General features: G+C 40.0%; 1 protein-coding gene across 1 annotated transcript in view; it reads left to right on the forward strand.

Moving 5' to 3' along the window:
- glra2 (glycine receptor, alpha 2) overlaps nt 1–25680 on the forward strand; it is a 182193-nt gene that overhangs the window by 86207 nt on the left and 70306 nt on the right. The window contains exons 5-6 of the mRNA XM_020528343.2: nt 11905–11987; nt 12468–12605. Of these exons, the coding sequence (XP_020383932.1) occupies nt 11905–11987; nt 12468–12605 (221 nt within the window). The remainder of the gene's footprint in view (nt 1–11904; nt 11988–12467; nt 12606–25680) is intronic.

A 25680-nucleotide genomic window follows, 5' to 3' on the forward strand; every position in this document is an offset into this window, starting at 1 on the left:
GCTGTGTTCATCCAGCTCTTACACCTTGTTGTCTCAGATTCTCCAGCATCTGCAGTTCTTACTATCACTGAGATCATTCAAGTTTTTTTTGCTGTAATTTTGTAATCATTTTAAAGAAGTTTGTATTTTCCGTTTTGAAGAACTTTTTCGTTGTTTTCGCCACTATTCTTGCCTAGTGAGTGTCGTTAAGAATTTACATTCTTATAAAAGTAAAGTGGTTTAGAAATTATTTTCATGAGGTCGTTATGAAAACAATCAAATAACAGCAAAGTACTACAGATGCTGGACATCTGAAATAAAAACAGAAAGTGCTGACAAAACTCAGCAGGTCTGGCAGCATCTGTGGAAAGAGAAACAGAGTTAACATTTTGAGTCCAATACGATTCTTATTCCGAAGAAGAGCCATGCCGAACTCAAAATGTTAACTTTGTTTCTCCAGCACCATTTTTTTTTATCATGAGAACAGTCTTGCTTTTATAAAATGTGGTTTGGTGCTTGGTACGGGACAATGTATCAAAGGGAATGAAAGAGGTGATGAAGGAAATTAGGAAGTAAACATCAGGTTTAAATCAACTTGGATCTTCATGGCTGAGTACTAGAAATATATTAATACTTCCTTCAGAAAAAAGTTCACAACACTGAAGGACTTGCAGAGTGCAGGAACTTGAAATAGTCTACATGCACCCATGCAATGGAGGACATTGCTATCAACATAACTGGCAACCAGCAGAGGGCACTACTACAATCTAACTACCGGAGATGGGGCACACAGCATTGGCATGACTAGGCTGATGGTGAAGTAGAACAAGATGTATAAGCATCTTTCCTCGTTCTTCCTTGGTGCTTAACTCAGTCACACATTCAATATGACAATTTGTGGCACATTGCTTTGCTGTTCCTGCTGCTATGTGAGTGCCCTCATGCTTGATCCTGTTTCTAAACCCAGCAGACATCTTGCATTTACGACAGCATACAGTGAGAATACTCTCGAAGAATCACAGCCTACCTAACCTTAATAGCCCTACCTGCTGTTGAATCTCCTCAGAGTTTCTTTTATCCTGAACACTGCGGTTGTAACTTTGATAGATGTCTGTCTTACTGAATAAACAGAGTCTCTGCATAACCTTTGCCAAATTTCTTGACAAGCGGGGCAGGAGAGATTCCTGAGGAAGATCACAGCAAGTGAGTTAGCAAGTGCATTTTCACTGGCTGAGGCATTGAACACAAGTGATCAGGAGATAACATGGCTGGAAATGACATCCCAGGAAACAAGCTCAATTGAGCCAATTCATATCTTCATTCTGTTGACTGAGGTAGGCTTCAGGATTTGAGGCTTTAAAAAATGAATGAGATCTTTATATCAACTAATTGCTCAATATGTTAGATAGCCTCATGGGGATCCTGCTGTAGCATCTCAGGAAGTGCAAGGGAGTTCACTATCAACTTGTGTAGAACCCTGTTGCAGGTTATTGATGCTGTGCAGTTATTCACAGAGGATGTAGTTACCTCAATGAATAACAAAGCTATACCCAGCCTCTTCCAACAGCAACAACATTGTTCAGAGGTATTCATATTGATGTCTTGCAGGCTTTGTCCTCCATGAACTCCTTCACCTTGAACAAGGTGCTAGTCCTAATGTATAGGAACTTCAACTGGCTTTCTGTCTTACAGATCAGCACAAGAGCCTAGTCATCCACCAATCTTGGGCAGTATTACAATTAGAACATGTTATATAATGCAAATAATAATGTTGATCTCTGTTTGGATGCAAAGCACCTGAGGATTGGTAGATATGCCGGTCATAACTGTTAATGTGGAAGAATAGCATTTGTTCAACTGAAGCACTCTTCAATGAGATACTGCTGAAGAGTTCTGGCTGCAGGTAACTGTCATCATCCACGCCATCACTGTATTGTTGGCCATCAAGCTGAAGGTCGCTCCATGTGTTCTTCCCATTGCAGGGCAAACTTACGTCACAAACCCTTATTGTCTGTCACTCTTTGTGAGCAGTATTGTAGGAAGACATTGATGTAGTTGCAGCTTTATTCAAACCATGGATCAGATCATGGCGCCATTGAACCTGGGTTTCTGAGAGAAGTCATCAGCCAAGTATCAGTGATTTCTAAGTAACCAACCTCTCACTAATTTTGTGAGGGCTAAGATTAGGGAGTGGAGGCTGGGCAAGTCTGGGAGAAGGATTAGCACAAGATAAAAGCATCTTAACAGCCTCCAGAGAAGAAGGCACAGATCTGCGTGAGCGAGGTGTATTTTAATAGAGTCAAAGCTGTTGTTCTTCATGAGGTCAGTAGATTCATCTAATGTAGCCTGCCAAATGAATTGGGACACGGGGGATGTCTGAAATCCAAAACAAAGCCTTGATGTTTCCACATCTTGATAGAAAACTTGAAGAAATTGTTTCCTTTAACAAATTTGACATCAACAGACTGACTGATGTTACTACATTCACTTGTGGCAGCTTGGATAAAAGAAGATTTAAAGAAGTTGAAGGATGCATTGGCATTGACTGCAACAGACAATGCTGTGGTAGCAGTGTTAGTCAGACACACATTTGCTGCAGTTTCTTAAAAGTCTAGTATATTGTCCAAGCCTATTCAGTCTGTTGAGAGTTTTATATTTCAATAGGCATGCTCCTTTGTATTTGTTATCCCTGTCACTGCAGCCCTGTGTGTTCCTCTATGATGTCTTCCAACTCTTGCTGGAAAGGAGTTACTAAAAGGACCCTTTTGTTGCAAAGGTTATGTTGTCAGAAGCCTGTTAAGTGCTTGGGATTTTCTACAGACATTGTAAACAATTTCTAATTGTCTAAGCCACAAAAATTACTGTATAAAGGAAGCAAAATTCCTCAAATCTTTCCATTTCTTATTGTGAAAATACAACAATAACCTCTATTTAAATGTTGCCTTTATCATAATAAGGCACCCCAAGATGGTCCATAGGAGTGTTATAAAGTGTGTCACATGAAGCAATATTAGGTAAATTGCCAAAATCTTGGTCAAAAGTTAAGTTTTGTAGAAATTCTTAAAGGAGGCAAGAAAGGTCAGGAAGTGGGGAAGGTTTAGGGGAGGAATCATAAAGCTTAAAGCTCAGGCAGCTGAGGATATAGCCACAAATAATGAAACAATTAAAATCAAAGATGCACTCAACTTGTGAATTAGATGAGCTTAGATATCTCAGAGGGTCTTGGAGCTGAGGTGAAAGATAGGGTAGCAGGGAAGGCCATAGAAGAATTTGACAACTTGAAGGAAAATGTAAAATCAAGGTAAATCAATCGAGAATGACTCACACCGTCCTGTTGTGCTCATCTGTTTGAATGTTCACTCAATAATTAGTAGGAGTAAGATCAGAGAACACAGGGGACAAAACCCTTCAGGAGAATTGATACAAAGCAGGTTTATTGATGGGTAATATAATCTCACTTTAACTAACTGCAGGGGTTCTTCACAGGAATAAACTGGTTGTTATAGTCACAGAAAATGAAGAATTGGCTTCCTAAATACCGGTATTTCTAAATAACACCATGCCTGCTCTGTTTCCATAGCTTCATTAATGAAACAATTATACTAATAGCCCATCAGCTTGTTATTGTTCCTTTCAAAATCTGGAGGTTAAACCTGTACCTTTTGTTCTGAATTATCAAAAAGAATGTTAAATGTCCTTGATATCTCCAGAGAATTGCTTTGATGTCTTTGAAAGTTGATTATTTTGTGAGGCTCATGCCTCTGTCAAGTTGTTAAATGTCACTGTGGTAAATGATTCCCGAATTTAGAAAGGTCATTATTTTCATAAAACTGTTTGGTCGCCTCCATTTTACCACCATTTACATTAAATTAATGATGGTGACATTAACAAATCTCTTAAAAGAATCTTACATTAGTGACCATTTTCTCTTTTGGTCATTAGATTCAGGTCTGTGAATGTCAAGTAATCTCTAAAATTGAAGTCTGAAGTCATTTGTAATGAATTGAAATCATAGCTGGGTGACATTGGCAATTTGCACTGCTGTTACGTGGTTAATATATAATGGAGGCATCTGCTTAGTAGTAAATATCTTGCTGGTAACAGGCATTTCTAAATTTTGGAATATTGCCAGAATACACATCTGTTCATATTGGCTTCTTTATAGACATGCATTTTATTTCAAAGCTAGTGACCATAAAGTAAATCAAGCCTCAAATCCCAAACATAACATTCTGATTGGTATACCTGCATTTGATCATAAAGCATGCTGGTATCTAGATTATTTGCATTTAACTACTAATCAGTGTTTGTCATTAGATGCTTTTCATTTTAAGAGATTACTTGAGCAGTATTGGTGAGGAGATTATGTTGCATAACGTATGTCGCAGAGGCTCGAAGACATTCTGTGCTGCTTTTTGCATTCATTAGTATTCCGTCCAATGATAGACTGAATGAACCACCAAAGCAAAAGCAATACATTCTTATGTCATGCTTATGAAATATTGGACTACTTTTGTAGGCCACCGGTTGCAGCAGCAGGATTGCATTCAACCACAATCTCCAACCTCATCCCTCACTCCAGCATTACCATCAACTCAGGAAATCAACTTTGGTTCAATAAAGAGTGCAGTCAGATATGCCAGGAGCAGCATCAGATGTACTTAAAAATGAGGTGTCAAACTGCTGGAGCTATAACATAGGACTACACTGACAACATTCCAGCAATAATATTGAAGACCTGTATTCCAAAGTAGATGTGCCAAATTGTTCCAATACAGTAACAACACACAAATATATCTAGCAATGTAGAAAATTGTGTGACCAAACACAAAAAGCAGGACAAATTGATCTGGCCAATTACTGCCCCATCTGTTTATTATCAATTACCAATAAAGATGGAAGGTGTCATCAACAGTGCTATCAAGCAGCACCAGCTCAACAATAACCTGCTCAGTGACACCCAGTTTAAGTTCTGCCAGGGCCACTCAGCTCCTGATCTCTCTACAGCCTTGGTTCAAACATGGACAAAAGAGCTGATTTCCAGAAATGAGGACAGAGTGACAATCCTTCACGCTAAGGCAGCATTTGACAAATTATGGTATAAATGAGCCCTAGCAAAACTAGAGTTGATGGGACTCAGGGGGAAAGCTCTGCACTAGTTGCACCATATCTGCATGAAGGAAGATAATTGTGATTGTTGGAGGTCAGTCATCTCAGTTCCATAAATCTCTGAAAGACTTCCTCAGGGCATTATCCTACAAACAACCTGTTGCTTCATTTAGTTGCTTCATTTGATATCTTGTCTCCATCATTAGTTGAGAAGTGGGGACGTTTTCTGATGATTACACAATGTTCAACACTATTTGCAACACCTCAGATACTGAAATAGGCCTTGTTCATATGTGACAAAGCCTAGATAACATTTAGGTTTTTGACTGATAAATGTTAAGTAACATTGGTGCCATAAAAATGCCAGGCAATGACTACCTCCAAGAAGAGAGAATCTAACATCGCCTCTTGGCGTTCAATGATGTTACCATTGCTGTAACCTACAATATTATCTTTTTGCAGACTACCTTTGATGAGAAACTAAACTTGACCAGTCATGTTAATGCTGTGGCTATAAGTGCAGGGTCAGAGACTAGGAAACCTACAGCAAGTAACTCAGCTCCTTTCTCCCCAGTCCTCAAGGCACAAGTCAGGAGTGTGGTAGAACACACCTCACTCACCTGAATGAGTGCAGTTCAAACAACTCACAAGAAGCTTGACACTATCCAAGACAAAGCAGTCCTCTTGATTGACACCCTCTCTACAACATTCAATGTTCACTTCCTTCACCATCGATGCACAATTCCAGCAGTGTCCACCATCTATAAGATGCACTGCAAAAACTCAAGGTTCCTTTGACAGTGTATTCCAAATCCAAGACTACCAAGGGCAGTAGATTCATGGGAAGTGCAGTATCTGCCAGTTTTCCTCTAAACCACACACAGTGCTGACTTGGAACTATATAGCCATTCTTTCACTGTTGTTAGTTCAAAATCATGGAACTTCCTCCGTTCTAACAGCACTACATGTGACCCTAGACCCCTAAGGACTGCAGTGGTTCAAGCAGATAACTCACCACCACCTTCTTCAGGACAATTAAGTATGAGCAATAAACACTGGCCTAGCTAGCAAAACCTGCCAATCCATGAATGACTAAAACAAACATAATACTATTGTTAAGCCAAGGAGGTATATATCCATAATCTATGGATTACTCATTTATTCACTGTATCTAAAGCCACAGTTTGCATCATCAGTTCTGCTATGCATTGTTTGGCTATGTAAAGCAATATGAATTTGCATCAATAAGAACTGGCGTGTTCAATTTTCCAGGTGAAATTTAACCAAGTTTTACAAGGGACCTCCATAATAACTTCACACATGCAGTTTGAATTATTTTAATGTTAAGATAGAACCCACTGTTATCATTAACATTTCACGTTTAATAGGATGTGAAAAGCTTGTTTTTTTTGGCAAAACTGCCATAAGTATTATTTGGATTTCTCAAACCTGTGCTTCTCCAAACAGTGATGATCTCAAACCAGTCTTAATAGCACATGAAACATATTGATAGTTCTTTTCTAATAGTACAATTGTAAATTTGCCATATTCATTGACAGATGAACAAGAAAAAAGTAATTTTGAGGAATTCGTTCTTGACTGATTTTTAGATAAATGCTGACTGTAAGCACATTCAATGTAGCCTGTGTTGTATTTATTTCACACTTAATTATCTTTTGGATTGCTATTCATACAGCTTCCTCCAAAAGGCTCAGTAAGTAAACACATTGTGTTTTGGAGCACTGATCCATACAGATTAGGAGGCTCCCAGGTGCCCTGGTATGTGATGAATTACCTCCTCCTCAGTTAAGGTGTTGGGTATCTAAGATAGACCAGTAAAGGGAAAGTACAGTCGGACAGCCCACTCTCAGATTGTAGGCCAGTGACAATTGTTGGAAAGTAATGAGTGTGGGTGTTAGTTGAAGACAAAAACTGGGTATTGCCCTTTGTGACCACAGAGCTATTGACTCTTGCTGTAATTTCACCTGTGAGAAATCACCATAGACAAAGCACCAAGGATCTCCTGGCACTCATTGAGTTATATTGCAACATAAGTGACTGCAGTGAAGAGGGGGAAAACCAAAAAAAAGGAAGCCAGAAATTATCCTTCTTACTTCTAGATTTTTCACACAGTAACATTTTCCTTTGCTAGGAAGCACTATATTTCCCCTTTCAAATAGTAATATTTAAGTCATGTCTCAATAAAAACAACTTGCTGTAATATGGTGCCTTAGATGTAGCAAGTCATCACGAAATATCTTACATGAATGTCATCAAACAAGATTGACATTGAGCCATGTAAACAGATACAAGGACATGGGTCCAAAAGCATGGTCAAAGTGATAGCTTTATAGGAGGCTATTTTAGGAGTAAGAAGGGAGAATGAGACATAATGGCATAGCAAATAAAATCCTGATCTTTGGGCTGAAACATTTAAAGATATGCCCGTCAATGGTGGGCAACTAAAGCAGATAATGTGAAAAGATCAGAATTGGAGGAGTGCAGAGGCCTCAGAGTGCTGGTGCTTGGAGGAAGTTACAGAAATGGGGAGATGCATGTCCAAGAAAGAATTTTAAAATTTTAAATCATGCCATTGGTGGACAGACAGCCAGAATTGATGAGTAAGAAAAGAGTTTTGGATAAGCTCTACTCCTTTTCCTTACTTTTAATAAATATGAGTACAAAATATTTAACCCAAGGAACAATATAAGGCCGTAGGGCCAACATCTGCTTCCCTGAATGCAGAAAATGACATGGTATTGTTTGAATCTCATTAGGCTACACTAAGCTATAACAGAGCTTGACAGTAAATACCATAAAAAGAGCCAGTGTTTTCATTGAATAATTGCTGCCTTTGGATGTCTTTTGTTTGCTTCCAGTTTGTTATGTTTTCCTGTAAATTCTATCAAGCGATAATGAAAATGTGGGACTGTTTTCTTTAAAATAAAACTTGTCCAGTAAGTTTTCTACTTCTTGTGGTACAGATATAAAGTGCTGAGGAGTGGGCCACATATTTACCTCAAATATTTATGGCAAATATTAGATACGTAATAGGTCCAACATCTTCTGAAAAGATGAGCTCGCATTTTGAATGAAAAGTCTTTGCTAAAAAGTTCTGAAAAAAATGTCTACAGTGGCAAAATGAGCATGTATTCCCTTTTCTGGTGTTTAGAGTCTTCCAATATGCTTGTAGTACTGACAATCAATCATACGTATGTGTACATCCCAGTAGAATAGAAGTTTAGAACCCCTGCAGTGTGGGAGCAGGCCAATTGGCCCATCGTGTCCACACCGATCCTCCGAAGAGCATCCCATCCCTGACCCATCCCATCCCTGTAGCCCTGCAATTCCCATGAACATCCCTGGATACTATGGGCAATTTAGCATGGCTGATCCATCTAACACGCGCATCTTTGGACTGTGGGAGGAAACCCACGCAGACATGAGGAGAATGTGCAAACTCCACACAGACAGTTATCCAGACGTGGAATCGAATCTGGATCCCTGAAGCTGCAGGGCAGCAGTGCTAACTATCCACTGAGCCATCATGCCACAATTAAATGCAACACAATAGTTTGGAACTAACTCATAGCCCAAGTATTATTTCTTTCAAACTGGCCTCAAAAGACCATTAAGGCCTATTGAACTTGTGACCCTAAAATTGGAATGCTGCACTTAGCACTATGCTAACAGCTGACAGTATTCTGCCCTTGTCTGATGAATGAAGTTTGGCTCAGAATCAGTTGTCAGCCTGCTTTGTGAGAGGCTCATTTAAGTATGCAGATCAGTATTCACTGGTGTCTGTAAGGCCCTGATGCAGGTGAAAATTTCCCCTTGTATGTCATGTATACTAAAAGCAGGGCAGATCCAACATATCCAATTATTGACCCCTCAGTCATCAATAGAATTTTGTATGGGGTGATCAACAATGCTATCATGCAGCACATGCTAGCAATTATCTCTTAATTGATTCCCCGCTTGGGTTCTGCCAGGACCACTCAGCTCCTGACCTCAATGCAACATTGATTTAAGCATGGGCCAAAGGGCTGAATTCTAGAGGTGAAGTGAGACGGACTTCCCTTGACATCAGGCTGCACTTGTGGCATCAACGAGCATTAGCAAAACTAAAATCAATGGGAATCAGGGAAAACTCTGCTGGTTGGAGTAATACCTTGAAAGATGTTGGTGATTGCTGGAGGTCAGTTATCTCAGCTCCAGGATGTCTCCGCAAGAGTTCCTCAGGATAGTATGCTAGGCTCAACCATTTTCAGCTCATTCACTGATAAATCCCTCCATCATAAAATCAGATGTAGGGATGTTTACTGATAATTGTGTAATGTTCAGCACCATTCAGGACTCCTCAGATACTGAAGCAGTCCACGTTCAAGTACTGTAAGACATGGGCAATATCCTAGTTTAGGCTGTCAAGTGGTAGGCAATTTCCACACCACATAAATGCAAGGCAATGATCACCTCCAACAAAAGATAATCTACCCAATGCCCTTTGACATTCAGTGGCACTGAAATTCCCCATAATGAGCATCCCAGGGGTTACCATAGAACGGAAACTGAACTGGGCAAGACATATAAATATTGTGGCACAAGAGCAGATCAGATGCTAGAAATCCTGCAGTGAGTAACTCACCTTCTAACTTGCCTGTCTAACATCTACAATCCTAAAGTCAGAAGTATGATGGAATACTCCACACTTGCTCGGATGAATGAAGCTCCAAAAACACTCAAAAAGCTTGGCACCATCCAGGAAAAAAACAACCTACTTTTCTGGCACTACATCCACAAACATTCACTCCCTCCACCATAGACGCTTAGTAGCGGCAATTTGCACCATTTACAAAATACCCTCTGGAAAGTCACCAAGACTCCTTGAATGGCACCTTCGAAACCCACAACCACTGCCAACTAGAAGGCCAAGGGCATTAAGTACCTGTAGCACTGCCACCTGCAAGTTCCTCTCCAAGTCATTCACCAACCTGACTTGGAATAATATTGCCATTCCTTCACTGTCACTGGGTCAAATTCCTGGAATTCCTTCCCTAAAGGCAATGCGTGTCTACCCACAACACATGGACTACAGCAGTTTAAGAAAGTAGTTCACCACCACCTTCAAGGGCAACTAATGATGGGCAATATATGCTGGCCTAGCTAGTAACACCCATACAGCACTGAATGTGTAAACAAAATGTATTGGAGAGGAATGAAAGAGTTACTAAATCCAATGTGTGTGAACTGAATTAATATCAGAAGTGACAAGGTGATAAATCTAAGATACTGCGCATTTTCCCGCATGCCCTAGTCGCTGGATTAATGCATTCGGATTTGAATTAATTCATTCTGACTTTTTCTTTCATAAAAAATGACAAGTTCCAAAATCCACCATGGCATCAGTCCCAAGATTGCTGGATTTGAAAGAGTGCACCTGTACTCCAGGTTTCTTTGAACCTAGGCACACCCAACTTAGGGATGATGTTCCCCCTCCTCCCAGCAGCTCACTGTTATTTAAAATGCATTCACAAGATGTGGGTGTCACTGGCTATAGCTAGCATTCATTACTCATCCCTAATTGCCCAGAGGGCAGTTAAGAGTCAATGACATTGCTCCAGGTTTGGAGTCACATATAGACCAGACCAGGTATGGGTTCCAAGCTGTAGAGTTCCTTCCTAAAGGACATTAGTTAGCTAGAATGGATTTATTTTGATAATCAACAATGGTTTGAACATTCATCATGAGATTCTTAATTTCAGATTTTCAGTGAATTCAAAGTCCACCATCTGCTATGGCAGGATTTGAACCCAAGTCCACAAAATATTACCTGGGTCTCTGGATTAATAGTCTAGCTATACTACCACTAGGCCATTGCCTCCCCCGTATCTGAGCAACTAATAATGCAACAAAGGAGCCAGTGGGCTGCTCACTTGTGGAATTGCAAAGAGGCTCAATACAGCTTGGGACCTCCTGCTGACAAATCAGTCAGTTCTGCTTGGCCTGTTATTGCCCACCTATTCTCTAACGGCAGTTAAATTTGATCACATTGCATTATTAGACAGCATGATGTTCCTTTTCTTATAGCGACTGCCTTATGACCTCTGTGTGTAAGATTGCATTATAATCAAATTCAGTGTTTATGAAGAAGATAACTTCTGTGGCAAAGCAATTTTCCACATTCAGCAAATCTTTGTACCAAAATTTCCTGTCTTATTTGTTTGTGTGATCTGGCAGTGCAACAAAAATAATGTGGAGCCCTTTCTTGGAGATCAACAAAGATTTTCCTGAAATAAGAGGCAATTCTGTACCATGATTTCATCTCCTGAGGAACTGCGTTGAAATTAAATCAAATGTTTTGCACCTAGGGCAGCTTACCATCACACCGATCTATGCGTACTAGAAATTGATCCAAGTCACAAAAGTGAGACAGTAACTCCGAATACAAAGCAAGACAAAAATTAGGATAATTAATGACTCTATACCATGAGAGACAAAGCTAAAAGCAGAAGCTGGAATTTGTTTAAAAATCAGAATTTTGAAGCCTAATTTTGCAAGTTCCTTCACTGTCATGGAATCATACTAATTACAGACATGATTCAGCAATACCAAGACCTATCCCTGTTAAGCAATCCCATTTCAAATGATTCCACATGGGTAGGAAATCTTGCAAGATTAATTCTTTGGTGTCAGGCTTGAATATTTGAAATGTATGGAACCACCATTCAAAGTGAGAAAGAAGATGATTCCAAACCAATTCATTTTTCAGTCTTCTATAGGAAACTCATTACCTGATATGCTGCCTATTTTTCTCAGACTGACACTAACGTTATCCTGTCCAATGGATTTGAAAAACTTTCCTATGGATGTACAGACATGTGCAATGCAATTGGAGAGCTGTAAGTAATTGGAATCCATGAGCATGTATACAAGTCAGTAATTGTTATTGCATCTCTACCAACAACACAAATTGCCAAAACCTCAGAATAAACATATATGTTCTTAAATGTGCTATTATCTTATTTTAACATAATGCATATAATCTTCAGTCCCATGTGCAATTGTCCTTGCTTTGTAACATTTCAATTAAAAGCCAATACAGTTGTTTTTCTTCATCTTCATTAGATTACTGGAATGCTTGGCTTACATCTGTCTCCGACCATTTCCATTATATCCTTGACCATACCCAACATCCTGCACATCGTCCATGGTTCATATCCCTGAAAGCACATCTTCACCGGACGAAGATAAAGCTTCAGTAAGCCAGTCTTCATTTCCATCGCTTTACATCTTTTAGCATGCTTCAGCCATCTGTTTCATAAAATGCCTTTTGCTGATTTAATAAAAACTCGCATTGATTCCTTTGTGTCGGCCTGCAGTTGGATACACAATGAATGATCTGATTTTTGAGTGGCTGGATGGAGAGCCCGTGCAGGTCGCAGAAGGACTGACACTTCCACAGTTTCTTCTCAAGGATGAGAAGGAACTAAAATATTGCACAAAACATTATAATACAGGTGAGTCTGATTTATTTTCAGAACAATAGAATCTGTTAATGGGAACTTATGGTTTGAGGGTTAGAAGTAATCTGGTCAGACTGTCTCATTAAATCATTAACACTAAAGCAGTTAGAATAAAATGGTAAATCCTTTATTTTAGAACAATACAGATAGAAATATCAAACAGAGCAAATCTTCAGTGCTGCTGCTGCTCGTCATCATTTCTGGAGGAACTCTTAGCTTCCCAGAAGCAAAATTATTCTTTACTGCACGTCTCCTGTTGTACAGTTAAATAATTCCTAATAAAACTGGAATGGATTTTCCAAATTAACACTGTGACAACGTAATCCAAGTGAATAGCAAGTTTAGATATTAGATGCCTACACTGCACAATTTCCCTTCCATTAAACTGAATGGACAGAAATTCATGACTGTCAGTCCTCGAAATGCACTCTCATTGCATGAAAGCAACTAATCATCAAATCTATTCCTTTTCCTTCAAATGTTGTGGTTAAACTGTTTATTTATTGTATTATTCCCTGGGGCTGAACTTCACTCTCCAATCCCACAGAAATAACGGGAACATGATAGGGTGAGGCCTATTTACCATCTCCCCACCCTGACCTTGCCCTCATGCCTGTGGGAAAACTGCTTATCACTAAATGCCTTCCTCATAGCAATGTCCAAAGAGGATGAGAATCCAGAACCTGATCTCCCATTCTGTTTCCTCCCGCTATCCCTTGTTGCTACATCTCGGGTAAATGAGCGAGTCTCCCGAAAATACAGCAATAGAGAGAGGGGAGCAATAAGAGGATTCCTGGCCTTGAGTTTTGGCTTATTTGCCTGGACTCAGGTCTTCAGCAGCTATAGCTCACGGCATCTTTATGGTTCATCTGCTCCTCACCACCTCCTGTGACGCTGCAATGCTGCTAGTTTCATCACGAACACCAATGGACTCTCTCTCTTTCTGGCAGACAACCTGCTGTGCATGGGGATTGAGAAACAAACCAGGTAAATGGGCCCGGACTGGAACAGTGTTGAAGACATAGGTGGATGGGCATTCCACTGGAACCACCATCCTAAGGAAAACGCAGCCCCATATCTCCTGCACTGATCATTATAATATTTATTTCTCCCTCAGTTTATAACTAGTTTTCTGTTCAGCTGTACGTCAGATCAAATGCTTTAACTCTATTGGTGCTGTAATTCTGATTATTCAGCTAGCTGGCCACTTATTCATTTGCTATTAATGGGTCCTATGTACAGATTTGCTAGTATTTTGCATATCTAACAACAGTGACTGCATTTCAATATTAATCCACTGGATCTGGTAAAATGCCATATCATGATGTGACTAGTTATTAAATAAATGTAACTTCTTTCTACTTCCTGAATTATTTTAAACAATACTTTCAAGCATTGACATTTGCAATAACTGTCTATTCAGTGTTGTTTACTGAAAGTAGTTAAGGTAACAATTGTATAGCAATGGTCTCTCTTGAAATGTACCTATGCTTGGAGCCTTCAGGGCAGAATGAATACATATAAAATCAAATGATTCTTAAAGGACCCTCTGGAAACAAAGCAATGCCAGACATAAATATGAACAAGTGTCACCTGCAGTGTAGGTTACTAGTGCCCACAATGTTTTTTCTCTAGCCAGGTACTACTAAAGATTTTAGATCAATAGATATGATGATTTTCCCAAACAGTGGAAACAATAAAAGATCTGAATATTAACATTGCAATATTAAAACAATTGTCAAGCAGTTTGGCTAGATGTGGAGTACAAGTCTTCAGGTGTGATTTCGTGTGGTTATTGTGCTATAAGAATGTTGTTTGTGTTGAGTCTGTTACCTGTGTAAATGTGCCTACAAGTAAAGCTAGCTAGCAGTGCATAAATTTTCCAATTCAGATCTCAGTGATTCTTTTTTTAGAAATTTCAAACAGTCACTAATAATGTACTCAAATACTAATGATTCAGACTCATATGCTACCTTTTCTTTAGCGAATCATCTGAACCAGCCATAAACAAACAGACTTGAGAAAAAGGACACTCTTTTACGCATGAGAAGAGCATGCTGATTGGTTGAGCCATCATTGGCGTGAAGGTGCAGCAAAAGCAGTTAACTGTCAATCATAATTCTCAGGCCAGGCAGATAGATTCTGATTGGTCAGGGTGTAAGTTTGACAGTTAATTGCTGTTGCAGCATTGCCATGCCAATGATAGCCCAACCAATCAACACACCTCTTCTCATGTTGTATAAAGTGATGTCCCTTTCTTCACTTCTGCTTCTTGCCTCCTGGTTCTGATGCATGCAAGACAAAAAAAAAAACACCTCTTGACTCTCTTTATCAATTAATCAAATGAATTCTCAACCACCAAATTGGTCCAAATTTCCTTCAGTTCTTTACTTGAGTCACAGATAAATTGACAAATTTGTTGAGTTTGGGTCTATCATAATTTTCCTCTTGCTATCCGCATTCACTGTTTGTGCCTCAGGGTGAACATTTTTTCTTGAAGCTTTTAACCTTGTATGAGCTTCATTCATTGGGGATGAGCTGCCCCCCTCAAAGAGCGATTTTTTTTTTGCCTATTGATGAACATACACAACATGGTGTGACTTCACCAGCCATTGGAAAACAAAATCGGTTGCTACGCAAGTTCAGTCAAATCAGATGCTCAGTAGGTAATTTTAAACCACCAAAGTGAGTGGCTTGGGTTGGGTGGAAAGTTAAAAACAGCAAAAATTTCAACCCCGCCCAGTTTCCTGATGGTGAGGTGAAGGACAAACAACTAACCCACTCGCAGCTGCTGATTTGATCATTGAAAATGGAATACTGTTATTTTAATAAAGTTTTCATTTTCAATACCATTGTTCAGATTTCACTGGCCTTGGGAAATCTGGCAGTTAGGTGAGGGGAGGACAGCTTTGAATCAGAAGGTGCAACCTGTCATCCAGGATGAGCAGGGTGTTTCCTATAGCCTTAAAAAGCTAACCGTGTAAAATTACACCTTAGCCTCCCTCCCTCATACCCCACTGACTCATTGTCTTTCTGACTACGTCTGCTGAATCAGAATCATTTCAACCACCCCAGCCTGATTTCCCCCACAATCCCTTATCTCAGGTGAAGCCCTCCCCAACATGTGATCACTGGCCTGACCTCTATCCAACCAATTTATGCTCCCTCCCAGTGCAATCTCACCCATTGCACCCCATCCACCAGTAAGGTGACCTGCTCCTTGAGTCCTTTCATTCTGACAAATAACCAAACCTCGCAACCTATCAGCCTGGCTATCCCATGGGGAAGCGGTTTGGGGGGTGGGGTGGGGGTGATGGTGGCAGGTGGGGAATAATAATTCAAACAAATCCTAATGCTGAAGCTTTGTGGTATTTGGGGAAATCTATACTTTAGGATTTCCTGACTAGAACTATTCACCTCTGCTTTTAATGCCTGCTCTATTACATATCAGAGAAATATTGGAGAGGATTGACAGACAATCGGGATTTGTATTTTCCACCTTTTCATCCACGTCAGAAAAATGCTGGTAGTAGACAAGTTATAAGTGCACCTGCCTTCATTGAGCTATGAAAATGTTCATGTATGTATTAACTTTTATTTTCTTGCATTAAAAACATGTTGGATATTCTGTTTACTAACCATGACATTCAAAATGATGTGCCCTTTATAGCTTCATTTCCTGAAAGAACTTATTTTTTGTTCTTTAGGTAATGTAGCTTATTCTTCATTTTTCCTCACCCATATATTGCCACATCTATTATGACAATAATGGGAACTGTTTGAGTCTAAATATTATCCTAAATTCTAATACTGTTCAAAATGAGTGGTTAGCACTGTTGCCTCACAGCATCAAGGACCTGGTTCAATTCTAGACTTGGGTGACTGTCTGTGTGGAGATTGAACGTTCTCCCTTTGTCTGAGTAAGTTTCCTCTGACAGTCCAAAGATGTGCTGGTTAGGTGGATTGGCCATGCAAAATCGTCCATCGTGTCCAGGGATGTGCAGGTTAGGTGGATGAGTCATGGTTAATGCAGGGTTATGGGGAGAGGGTGGGAGGAAGCTAGGTCTGGGTGGGATGCTCTTCAGAAGGTCAGTGGGGATTCTATGATATACACTCGAATATCATGAAAGTAATTGCAATACTTTGACTGGTAGCGTTCAATCGTTATTTTGTTGTGATTCATGCTTTAAATTGCTGGTTAGAGACATGGAGCAGTCATTTTTTGTGGAATTTGTCCTGCTGTGCTAATGTGAAGTTTTGTTTTACTGATATTACAAATGGGGAATGTGGGTTACAAACAACTTTTTCTTTAAAAAAAGGCCAGAAGAGGCAATGATAGCTTCCAAAAAGCTGGCAACTTAAATTATTGGCTTTTCTTAATGTGGTGATGAAGATTTATACTGAAAATGCATCAGCATGTGGGCTTGTTTCAATACAAACTGTAGGTATACCCTGTATTTCATTCAGATGAGAAATAGAAAATTTCCAATTTGCAATATTTATGGATTTAAAAGTAGCATAGGAATTGTGAATGCTGAAGGCAGCAAATTTTTGGAGGGTGTATAGTGATTGGTGAGGGTCTGAGATATCTAATGATTTAGAATTGGGGGTCCTGAAAACCATCATTGGGTTCAAGGCCAGGGCCAGAGCGATGATGGCAGGGTTGAGGGGTTATGAGCAGCAATGATGGGGGAAAAGTTGGGAGTACTGATTGGCTCCTTCAACATGCAGTAAGGAGGAGTGGAGATCCTGATTCTAAATTCCAGTACATTACTTGCCTGCCTTCTTGATTCACACAAGGCTTCCAATTTTTGTGAGTTGCAGTCTTTGATAATACTTGCTGTCTCAGGGAAAACTAATGTTGCATTGAGTTCATGACATCAGCAATAGGCCCCAAATTTACTTCTGCTGAAGTATGCATACGAGCCTGAGCTGTAGGCAAAGGATGCCATTTTGTTTGCCTGGATGTAACATGGTGATTGGTGCATCTCCTGCTTCCCAGTGACCTGGCCTCAATCTATCCCTTGACTAACATCACAAAAACAGATGATATCATAATGGATTGTCTCTTTGTTGTTTTGGGGACATTAATGTGCACAAATTGCTGTGCCTCTTGCAACAATACACACACCTGAAAAGTATTTAACTTGCCTGTAAAGGACTTTGAGATCTCCCAAGGTCATGAAAAATGATATATAAATGCAAATTCTTTCCTTTTTGCTCTTTAGTACCTCTACTTTCCGCAAAGTGTTTGTATCTCATATATTTCTGTCCTTTGGAAATTTGTACCTTGTAACCAGTGAAACCTCATACATTACTCTGTGTAATACTTGCTCTGGTAGGAGCACATGAATGGAAAAAAAACACTGCATTCTATCCGACTAGTCTCAAAATTAATACTTTACAATCACTGGCACCTCCAAATACCAATTTACATCTCCTTTAAATCTTCCTTCATGTCGTCTCTGAAATTCCTGAGTCATCCATTTCACGTGGTTGCCACCTCTGTGCTAAGCTAATTTAATCTAAAATGGTTGTGCACTTTCCAAAGTCTAAGTTTGATTTATCTCTCCTTGTTTTTGAATTTTGAATCTATCATTGAAGTTCGATTTATGTTTTCCTAAAATATTTTGAAAATAGCTATCCCTCAATAGCATTCCTAATATGTTCCTGATAAAACTAAGCCAAAATGTACTAATGGAAAATTACTTGCCCATAAGAAGAGATCTAATTGAGGTGGATTATTTTCCCGAGCTGTAATTTTTACATTAATAATCCACTACTAGCCTTGAAGCTAGTTTTCTTTTAAAATGTATCCGATAGTCACTTTGGGATTCATTGATTCTATATAAGACCATCAGATATAGAAGCAGAATTAGGCCATTCAGCCAATTAAGTCTGTTCTGCCATTTGATAATGGCTGATATGTTTCTCAACCTTATGCTCCTGCCTTCTCCTTGTAACTTTTGATCCCCTTACTAATGAAGAGCCTGTCTATTTCTGTCTTAAATACACTCGATGAGTTCCACAGATTAACCACCCTCTAGCTGAAGAAATTCCCTCTCATCTCAGTTCTAAAGTGTCATCCCTTTATTCTGAGGCTGTGCCCCAGGTGCTCGTCTCTCCTTCGAGTGGAAGCTTCTTCTCCGCTTCCACTCTATCCAGGTCTCTTGGTATTCTGTAAGTATTAATAAGATCCCCCTCATCCTTCTAAACTCCACTGAGTACAGACCTAAAGTGCTCAATGCTTTCTTAAACGACAAGCCCTTCTTTCCTGGGATCATCCTTGTGAACCTGCTCAGGACCCTCTCCAATGCAGCATATTCTTCTTTAGATATTGGGCCCAAAACAATGCAAAATATCCCTAATGCAGCCTGATCGGAGCCTTAAACAGCCTCAGCAGCAGATCTCTGCTCTTGAGTTCTAGCCCTCTCGAAATGAATGCCAACATTGCATTTGCCTTCTTAACTGCCAACTGAACCTGCATGTTAACCTTAAAAGTGTTTTGAGCTGGGATTGCTAAGTCCCTTTGCATTTCAGATTTCTGAAGTTTTTTCCTGTCTAGAAAATTGTCTGTATCTCTGGTCTTTCTACCAAAGTGCATAGCCTCATACTTTCCCACATTATATTCCATCTTCCACTTCTTTGCCCATTCTCCTGGCCTGTTCAAGTCCTTCTGCAGCCCTCCTGCTTCCTCAGCACTACTTGTCCCTCCAGCTATATTTGTGTCATCTGCAAACTTAACAATAATACTCTCAGTTTCTTTGTTCAGATCACTAATATATTGTATAAAATGGGTAACTGGAAATTGAAGCATTAGAGGGGGAGTGTGACTAACTATGGTGGGGTGGAGAGGTCTTGTGGGACATAAGATGATGCAGGGAATGTCAGGGGTTGAACGAATGTGAGAGTGAGAACCATAGAGCCTTACATTTTTAATTATAATTGGAATGAAGTCCCACAACACTGAGGTGACCCTATTAAACAGCTTGCCTTAGCAAATGGCAGCTCCTGTGGCTGCCTCCAAACATGTTTTAGAGATGGCTGGTTGACCTACAGCCAGCACTACACCTCCCACCCCTGACAAAGAATATCCTATCTTTGCTGGCACTTTCTCCTAATGTGGGCATGGGCAGCTGGGAATATTTCCTGGTTTCTTGAGATGCAATGGGCAGCAAGTCTTAGTAGTCATTCTTCACCCCTGTCTTTTCTGAATTACATTGATGTCTGATCCACCAGGACCTCAATTTGGAAATTTCCATCCTTCTATTCAAATCCCTTTAAGGCCATGGCCCTAATTATCTCAGAAACGGTACCCCAAAAATTTGGTATTCCTTCAAATTTGGTCTATTGATACCTTGGGGTGTTTGTTTATGTTAACAATGCTTTATAAATCCAAGCTGTTTTTGTCAATTCACCATGCCATTTTCCCTACCATTGCCAGACATGCCTTCAACTATCTAGACCCAATGCTGTTCTCTCCCCACACCTCTTAGTTTCTCCATCTCTGACTGGAACCAGGTGGCTCTCATTGACTATGAGATCCATGATTGCGTTTGTTAACCTGGGCCAATAAGGGAGCCCTAGCTGACCAATATTAACAGGGGATTCAGAGACTCCTCACTTTAAGGACTGACTCCAAACTGGCTGACCACAGTCAGTGTACTGTGCGCACATAAATAGAGGGTGACTTGGTGACAGGATACCAGCCTCTGTGCAGTTATTTCACTTCCCTTTTACAAATCTTCTTAAAAATGCATTGATTTGAATTTTGCCTCCAGCAGGACATTTTACCTAATGCACCAATGCTTATGCTATCCCTCTTAACATAAGAAACGTGATATAGATAACATGGCATTAAAAAATTCAACAAAATTGTTCATTGCAGCTGGCTATTATATACAGACATCACACTGACAGGCCACAACAGCATCTAGGCTAAAGACAAACAATTAGATTACAACTGAGGGGAATGCTTCGAATGGTCACAAATAGGATGGAGTCAGAGACCTTTACACCATCAGGTCACATGCTATGATACAATAGCGTTATCATGTGCATGTCTCTTAAAGGTTTACCAACATACCATTTCTCTTAAAGGTATTCTTACATATCGACCATGAGACAAAACGCAACACCCATCTCTTTTAATAAGATTTTAGTCACCCAAACTTCTTCCTCCTATCGTTGTTCGGCATGAGTTTTTACCTAGTTATGTTGCTATGAGGAAACTTGGGATGTTTTCTTCCATTAAAGTCCTCTAGCAGATGTTTTAATGCCTCTCCGGTACTTGTGTTTGAAACAGTTGCTGTGTCATCGTGGCCCTTTGAGAATAGTATGCTGTCATAATGAGATCCTCTAAGCTGTTTACTCAGGTGCAACTTAAATCATTATTTCATTGCTTTAAGCACATCTGTTTACATCAGGTAAACAAGCTTCTTCTAAATTGCCTGAGGAACAAAGCTCAACCAGGCCTGAGCAGAATGCTTGGTGCTATCCCAGAACTCCTCTGTGTGTGTTGTAGCTCATTGACTCTGACAGAACTGATACTGTGACGTTAGTGCAGTGTACCTCTACTCTATTGAACATCAGGGGAATTGGCTTGGAAAAATTACTCTACTTGCCACTATGAAGGAAGTAGATTAGAATGTGCTCTTAAAATGATACGGTAACCAAACCCCCAGGGTTGCAAACTATAAAAATATATTGGTGTCAGTACTGCTCTCTTAGGCTCAAAAGCAAAAGTAAAATAATGCATATTCTTGAAATCTGAAATAAAAACAAACGGCTGGAGAAACTCAGCATGGAGTTTCTATGGCAGCATCTATGGAGAGAAAAGCAGTTCATGTTTTGAGTCCTGTATGAATTTTATATCAATATTATGTCAATATATCCCTATATTCCAAGGACTGAAGCAGTTCGAGAAGATGGCTCATTGCTATCTTCTCAACGGAAATCTAGGATGGGCAATAATGTTAGCCTAGCCAGTCATATCCAAATGCTAGGAAAAATGTACACTGTATTGGATAGAGTCTTGTGCGCTTTTTGTGTGGTTAGTTTGGTGGCGGAGCAATTGCGTGCAATGGTACAGTATGGTGAACCTGCCGCCTTCCCATCTCCACCTATAGTAGAAAGGCCTCTCTGACTCTCCCCCAACAATAAACTGAGATGCTTAAGTGGACAATTAATACCTCTCAAAGGGCAGCATCCTGTTCTTCTGGTATTAATGCAGCAGTGGACAGGGAAGGGGCTCACTATGTAAGAAGCACAACAAATGAACTCTTGTCTATAACCTTGCGAGTTCCCAGGGTGTGGCTGAGAAGTTTTTTCATTCAAAGACACTCATTGGGTGTTCAAGGAACCCAACATTAGGTACAGGATCCCACTGAAATGCCCTTGCTGCTGATTTTCCTCTCATGCCTCCCCTCTCTACCCCCTGCCTCACCATCCTAGCCACCCAATGATCCTTAATCTCCAGCATCCTTTCCTGGTATCAATGACTTGTGTTTGGCTTCCTCCTCAGCCTGAGACCTAGGGTGAGTGTAGTACTCACAGTAGCCATGACCCCTCTGGTAGCTCTGCTGAGTACCGAAGAGTTGATGGCCTTTGACTAACAAGAATCAGCAGGTGAGAGGTGGGACTTTCACCCCCAGGGATCCCGAAAGATCGCCGTCATTGGCTTGTTAAGGGCTTGAACATAAAGACTGCGTGTTTCTCCCACCAGTGACTGAGACAACCACTACCATCACAGGATTCTACCCGTTGTCCTCTGAAGTGTCATTCACAATTTAGCACCAAACTACGGCCAATTTCCTCCTGAAGAATGTGGTACAGTGTGAAGTTCGTTCCAACAAGGATAACTTGTTCCACATATGGTCCCATAGCTCCCCATCCATGTTGGATTCCAATTAGGATCTCATTGTGAAAGCCCACTTGAGTGGAGCATAATCAGAGTGTGGATTACTGAGCTGAAAGCCCTGCTGTGTAAACATTTTATAATCCCTGTGAGATGAGAAGACTGGCCTCATCAGTGTATATCATAGGCTTCCACTGCATGAAAAACTTGTACAAAAGAGCACAACCACTAGTGCAAATAATTGGCAACAGCAAATCCAAAGAGGTAACAATTCCAAAGCTCTACCAGTTATGTTTTATGAGAGATGTTCAGTTTTTGTTTCTCAATTAACTTATTCGTAAATGTTTTGCTTGCATATCTTAAGTCATTCGTAAGAAGTGGCACCAAACATTTAAGATTATCTTCTTATGGGTAGAGCATAATGGAACAGAAGATTGAGCAAATTCTTTGTTTTGCTTAGCAATTAGATTCAGTTTGACTTGGACTTTGCTTCCTTTGCTTAATCTGATGAACCATGCTGGGTCACCGAGTTAGTACCCTATAACTCACATAGTAAACAGTCACAGGGAGTATCCAGCAATCAAAAGTAATGATCATGGGAGAGTCATGCTCCTAGAGGTGGAGCAAAGGAGGTAACCCATTCTGGAGAGGAAGACCATGATTCATGCCAAATCTGAGGTAGAAGGCCCTAGGATTGAAGTCATCCAGAGACTCGGTTGACTCCCAGCTCTCTTGTACCTGTAATCAAAAATGGGAGAAGTCTTCTAGCTTCAGGGAAAATGGTGCACCAAAATAATTGGTTGCAAGTTCCTTGTGAAGCAGAGTTTAGCAATATCACAGGAAAGATTTGAAGAAATGGAATGGTCCTTCAGCAAACAAAATGAATGCAGAAAGAAAAATGCAGTTATGTATTTAATCTTTTTTTTAAAAAAATGACAATCTTGTGATTAATTTCGAGAACTGAAAACTAGATTTAAAAATCCAATCTCAGCATGCCAGGGCGGCACTGTGGCTCAGTGGTTAGCACTGCTGCCTCACAGTGCCAAGGACTCGGTTTCAATTTCAGCCAACTGTCTGTGTGGAGTTACACATTCTCCCCATGTCTGTGTGGGTTTCCTCCAGGTGCTCCGGTTTCCTCCCACAGTCCAAAGATGTGCATGTTAGGTAGATTGGCCATGCTAAATTGCCCGTAGTGTTCAGGGACGTATAAGTTTGTTGGATTAGTAATGGGAAATACAAGGATGGGGGTGGGGGTTGGGAGAGTCTTTGGAAAGTCAGGATGGACTTGTAGGGATTCTATGATCAGTACATTGGTATCTTTCCCATTTTGTACGATGCGGCTAATATTGGTGGTACAGCTTGTCAGGAACAAGTGAATGGCAATGTTGTTTGAGTTTAGAAAGATCACTGCTGGCCAGCAGCAGAGATTTCCTTTGACATTGATTAGATGCACAACCAAATTCTTGATCCATACTCACTGACAGAGAGGCTCCACAACCCACTAAGTATTACAACAGTTCAAAAATATTACGATTCTCCAAATGAACTGTTAGAGCCCTTAGGTTTAAAGAGTTGCGCCACTCTACACTATACACTATAACAATATTAATACAGCAATTGGTAGTCAACCTGGGTCTATGGTAAATAATTAATTGTAAAAATCATGGTAATTGGTGTGGTCACTTTAAGAAACCTAGCAAAACATCTCTTACCACAAACACGTATCGATTTTAGAACTACCAGGATCATTGTAAAACTTACCCAAGAGAGTTAACTAATCATGCACAGCCTTTTGCTCACTCTGCAAGCTTGACGCTGAAACAAGGCACATCACAGCTATACTGTGGGATATTAGTTACTCCGATAAGATCATTTCTCACTGTACATTGTACAAAATTATAAAAGAGACTAAGGCCACCACCTGCATTCTTGAAAGGGGTCCAGCCTCCCTCAAGTTACCCTCAAGAAGGGTAAGTTGCCTCTACAAAAATGAGCAGAAGGTGAAGCTAGCCATTTCATGCAGAAGTTACGGTGCAGTAGCAAGATGAATGGTATTCTGAACCAACAGAAAGGTCCTGTCCAACCAAAAAATGTATTCTGTCTACGACATGAATCAGTAATACAGTGAATTATTTTCAATGACAATAGGATGCCAGGTATGAAGACTGTATGTTACAATGACTAGCAGAGCTTATCAAACTGCACATCCCCTCAGCTGTTCACAATAGGCCGTGTATTGATCATACTTAACCAACCTACTCTTGCAAAGCTCAATACATAATGTCTAACATTAAATTTGGTTCCATGAATAGACAATACTTGCTGAATAATGCCAAAAATACTAAGAATTTAATATTAATTTAAGATTAAATAAATTATGGCCTCACAATGATTTTATCTATTTAGGAGCTACAGGAAAAAGAAACATTCCAAGTTTGATGTTTATTTTTATGTATTAAACATGCAGGGGAATGAGGCCAAGATTTCCTAAATGCAATCCCCATGGAAACACCTTGACCAATGAGAGTTAATTTTTCAACTAATCAGCACCCTTTTCTCATACAGAATGAATTGTTGTTCCCTTTGAAATATGGCTTTCATATGTCTGTCCTGATGAGTACAAGGAAAAAGGTTTAAACAACGTCTGTTTTCAGCTCAAGTTCTGTACCACAAAAACAATGATTTAAAAATTACAGTCACAGAGATCTCAGAACCCAAATGTCTCTGGGACGGATTTAAATTTTCAAACAATCTGGTCTCCGCCAATTCGCATTTTCTGAAGTGCTTTAATGAGCTTGCTAAGGGGCCTGTGGGTTCGTAATTGCAATATTGAATCTTTCATTTGATGAATCTGAACAGTCTGGTGTATGTTACTACACTGCTGTTGGGTTCACTAACAACATTTTATTCTGCATTTATTTAAGGATGACCTTTGTTCTTTGCAACTCCAGCACTCTACAGTAATCCCATTTATTGTTGCCTCTTTCATCACTGCATGCTCTCCAGGCCCTCTAAGGAGTTCCATTCTGTAAGACACTGACACATCTCAAATTGGCTTACCCTGCTTTTGTCACTGTTGCCAGACAGGAAACTCCCACCTCCTGGAGATACTTGGCACCACTAATTGGGTACTTTGTTTGCCTCCTGGCCAGTTAGACCATGTGAATTTAACAATAACATCACAAGTACATTGCAGTTCAGGTGCAGCATTTT

This window comes from Rhincodon typus, chromosome 11 (assembly GCF_021869965.1).
Source record: "Rhincodon typus isolate 14 chromosome 11, sRhiTyp1.1, whole genome shotgun sequence".
In the NCBI taxonomy this organism is placed as follows: Eukaryota; Metazoa; Chordata; class Chondrichthyes; order Orectolobiformes; family Rhincodontidae; genus Rhincodon; species Rhincodon typus.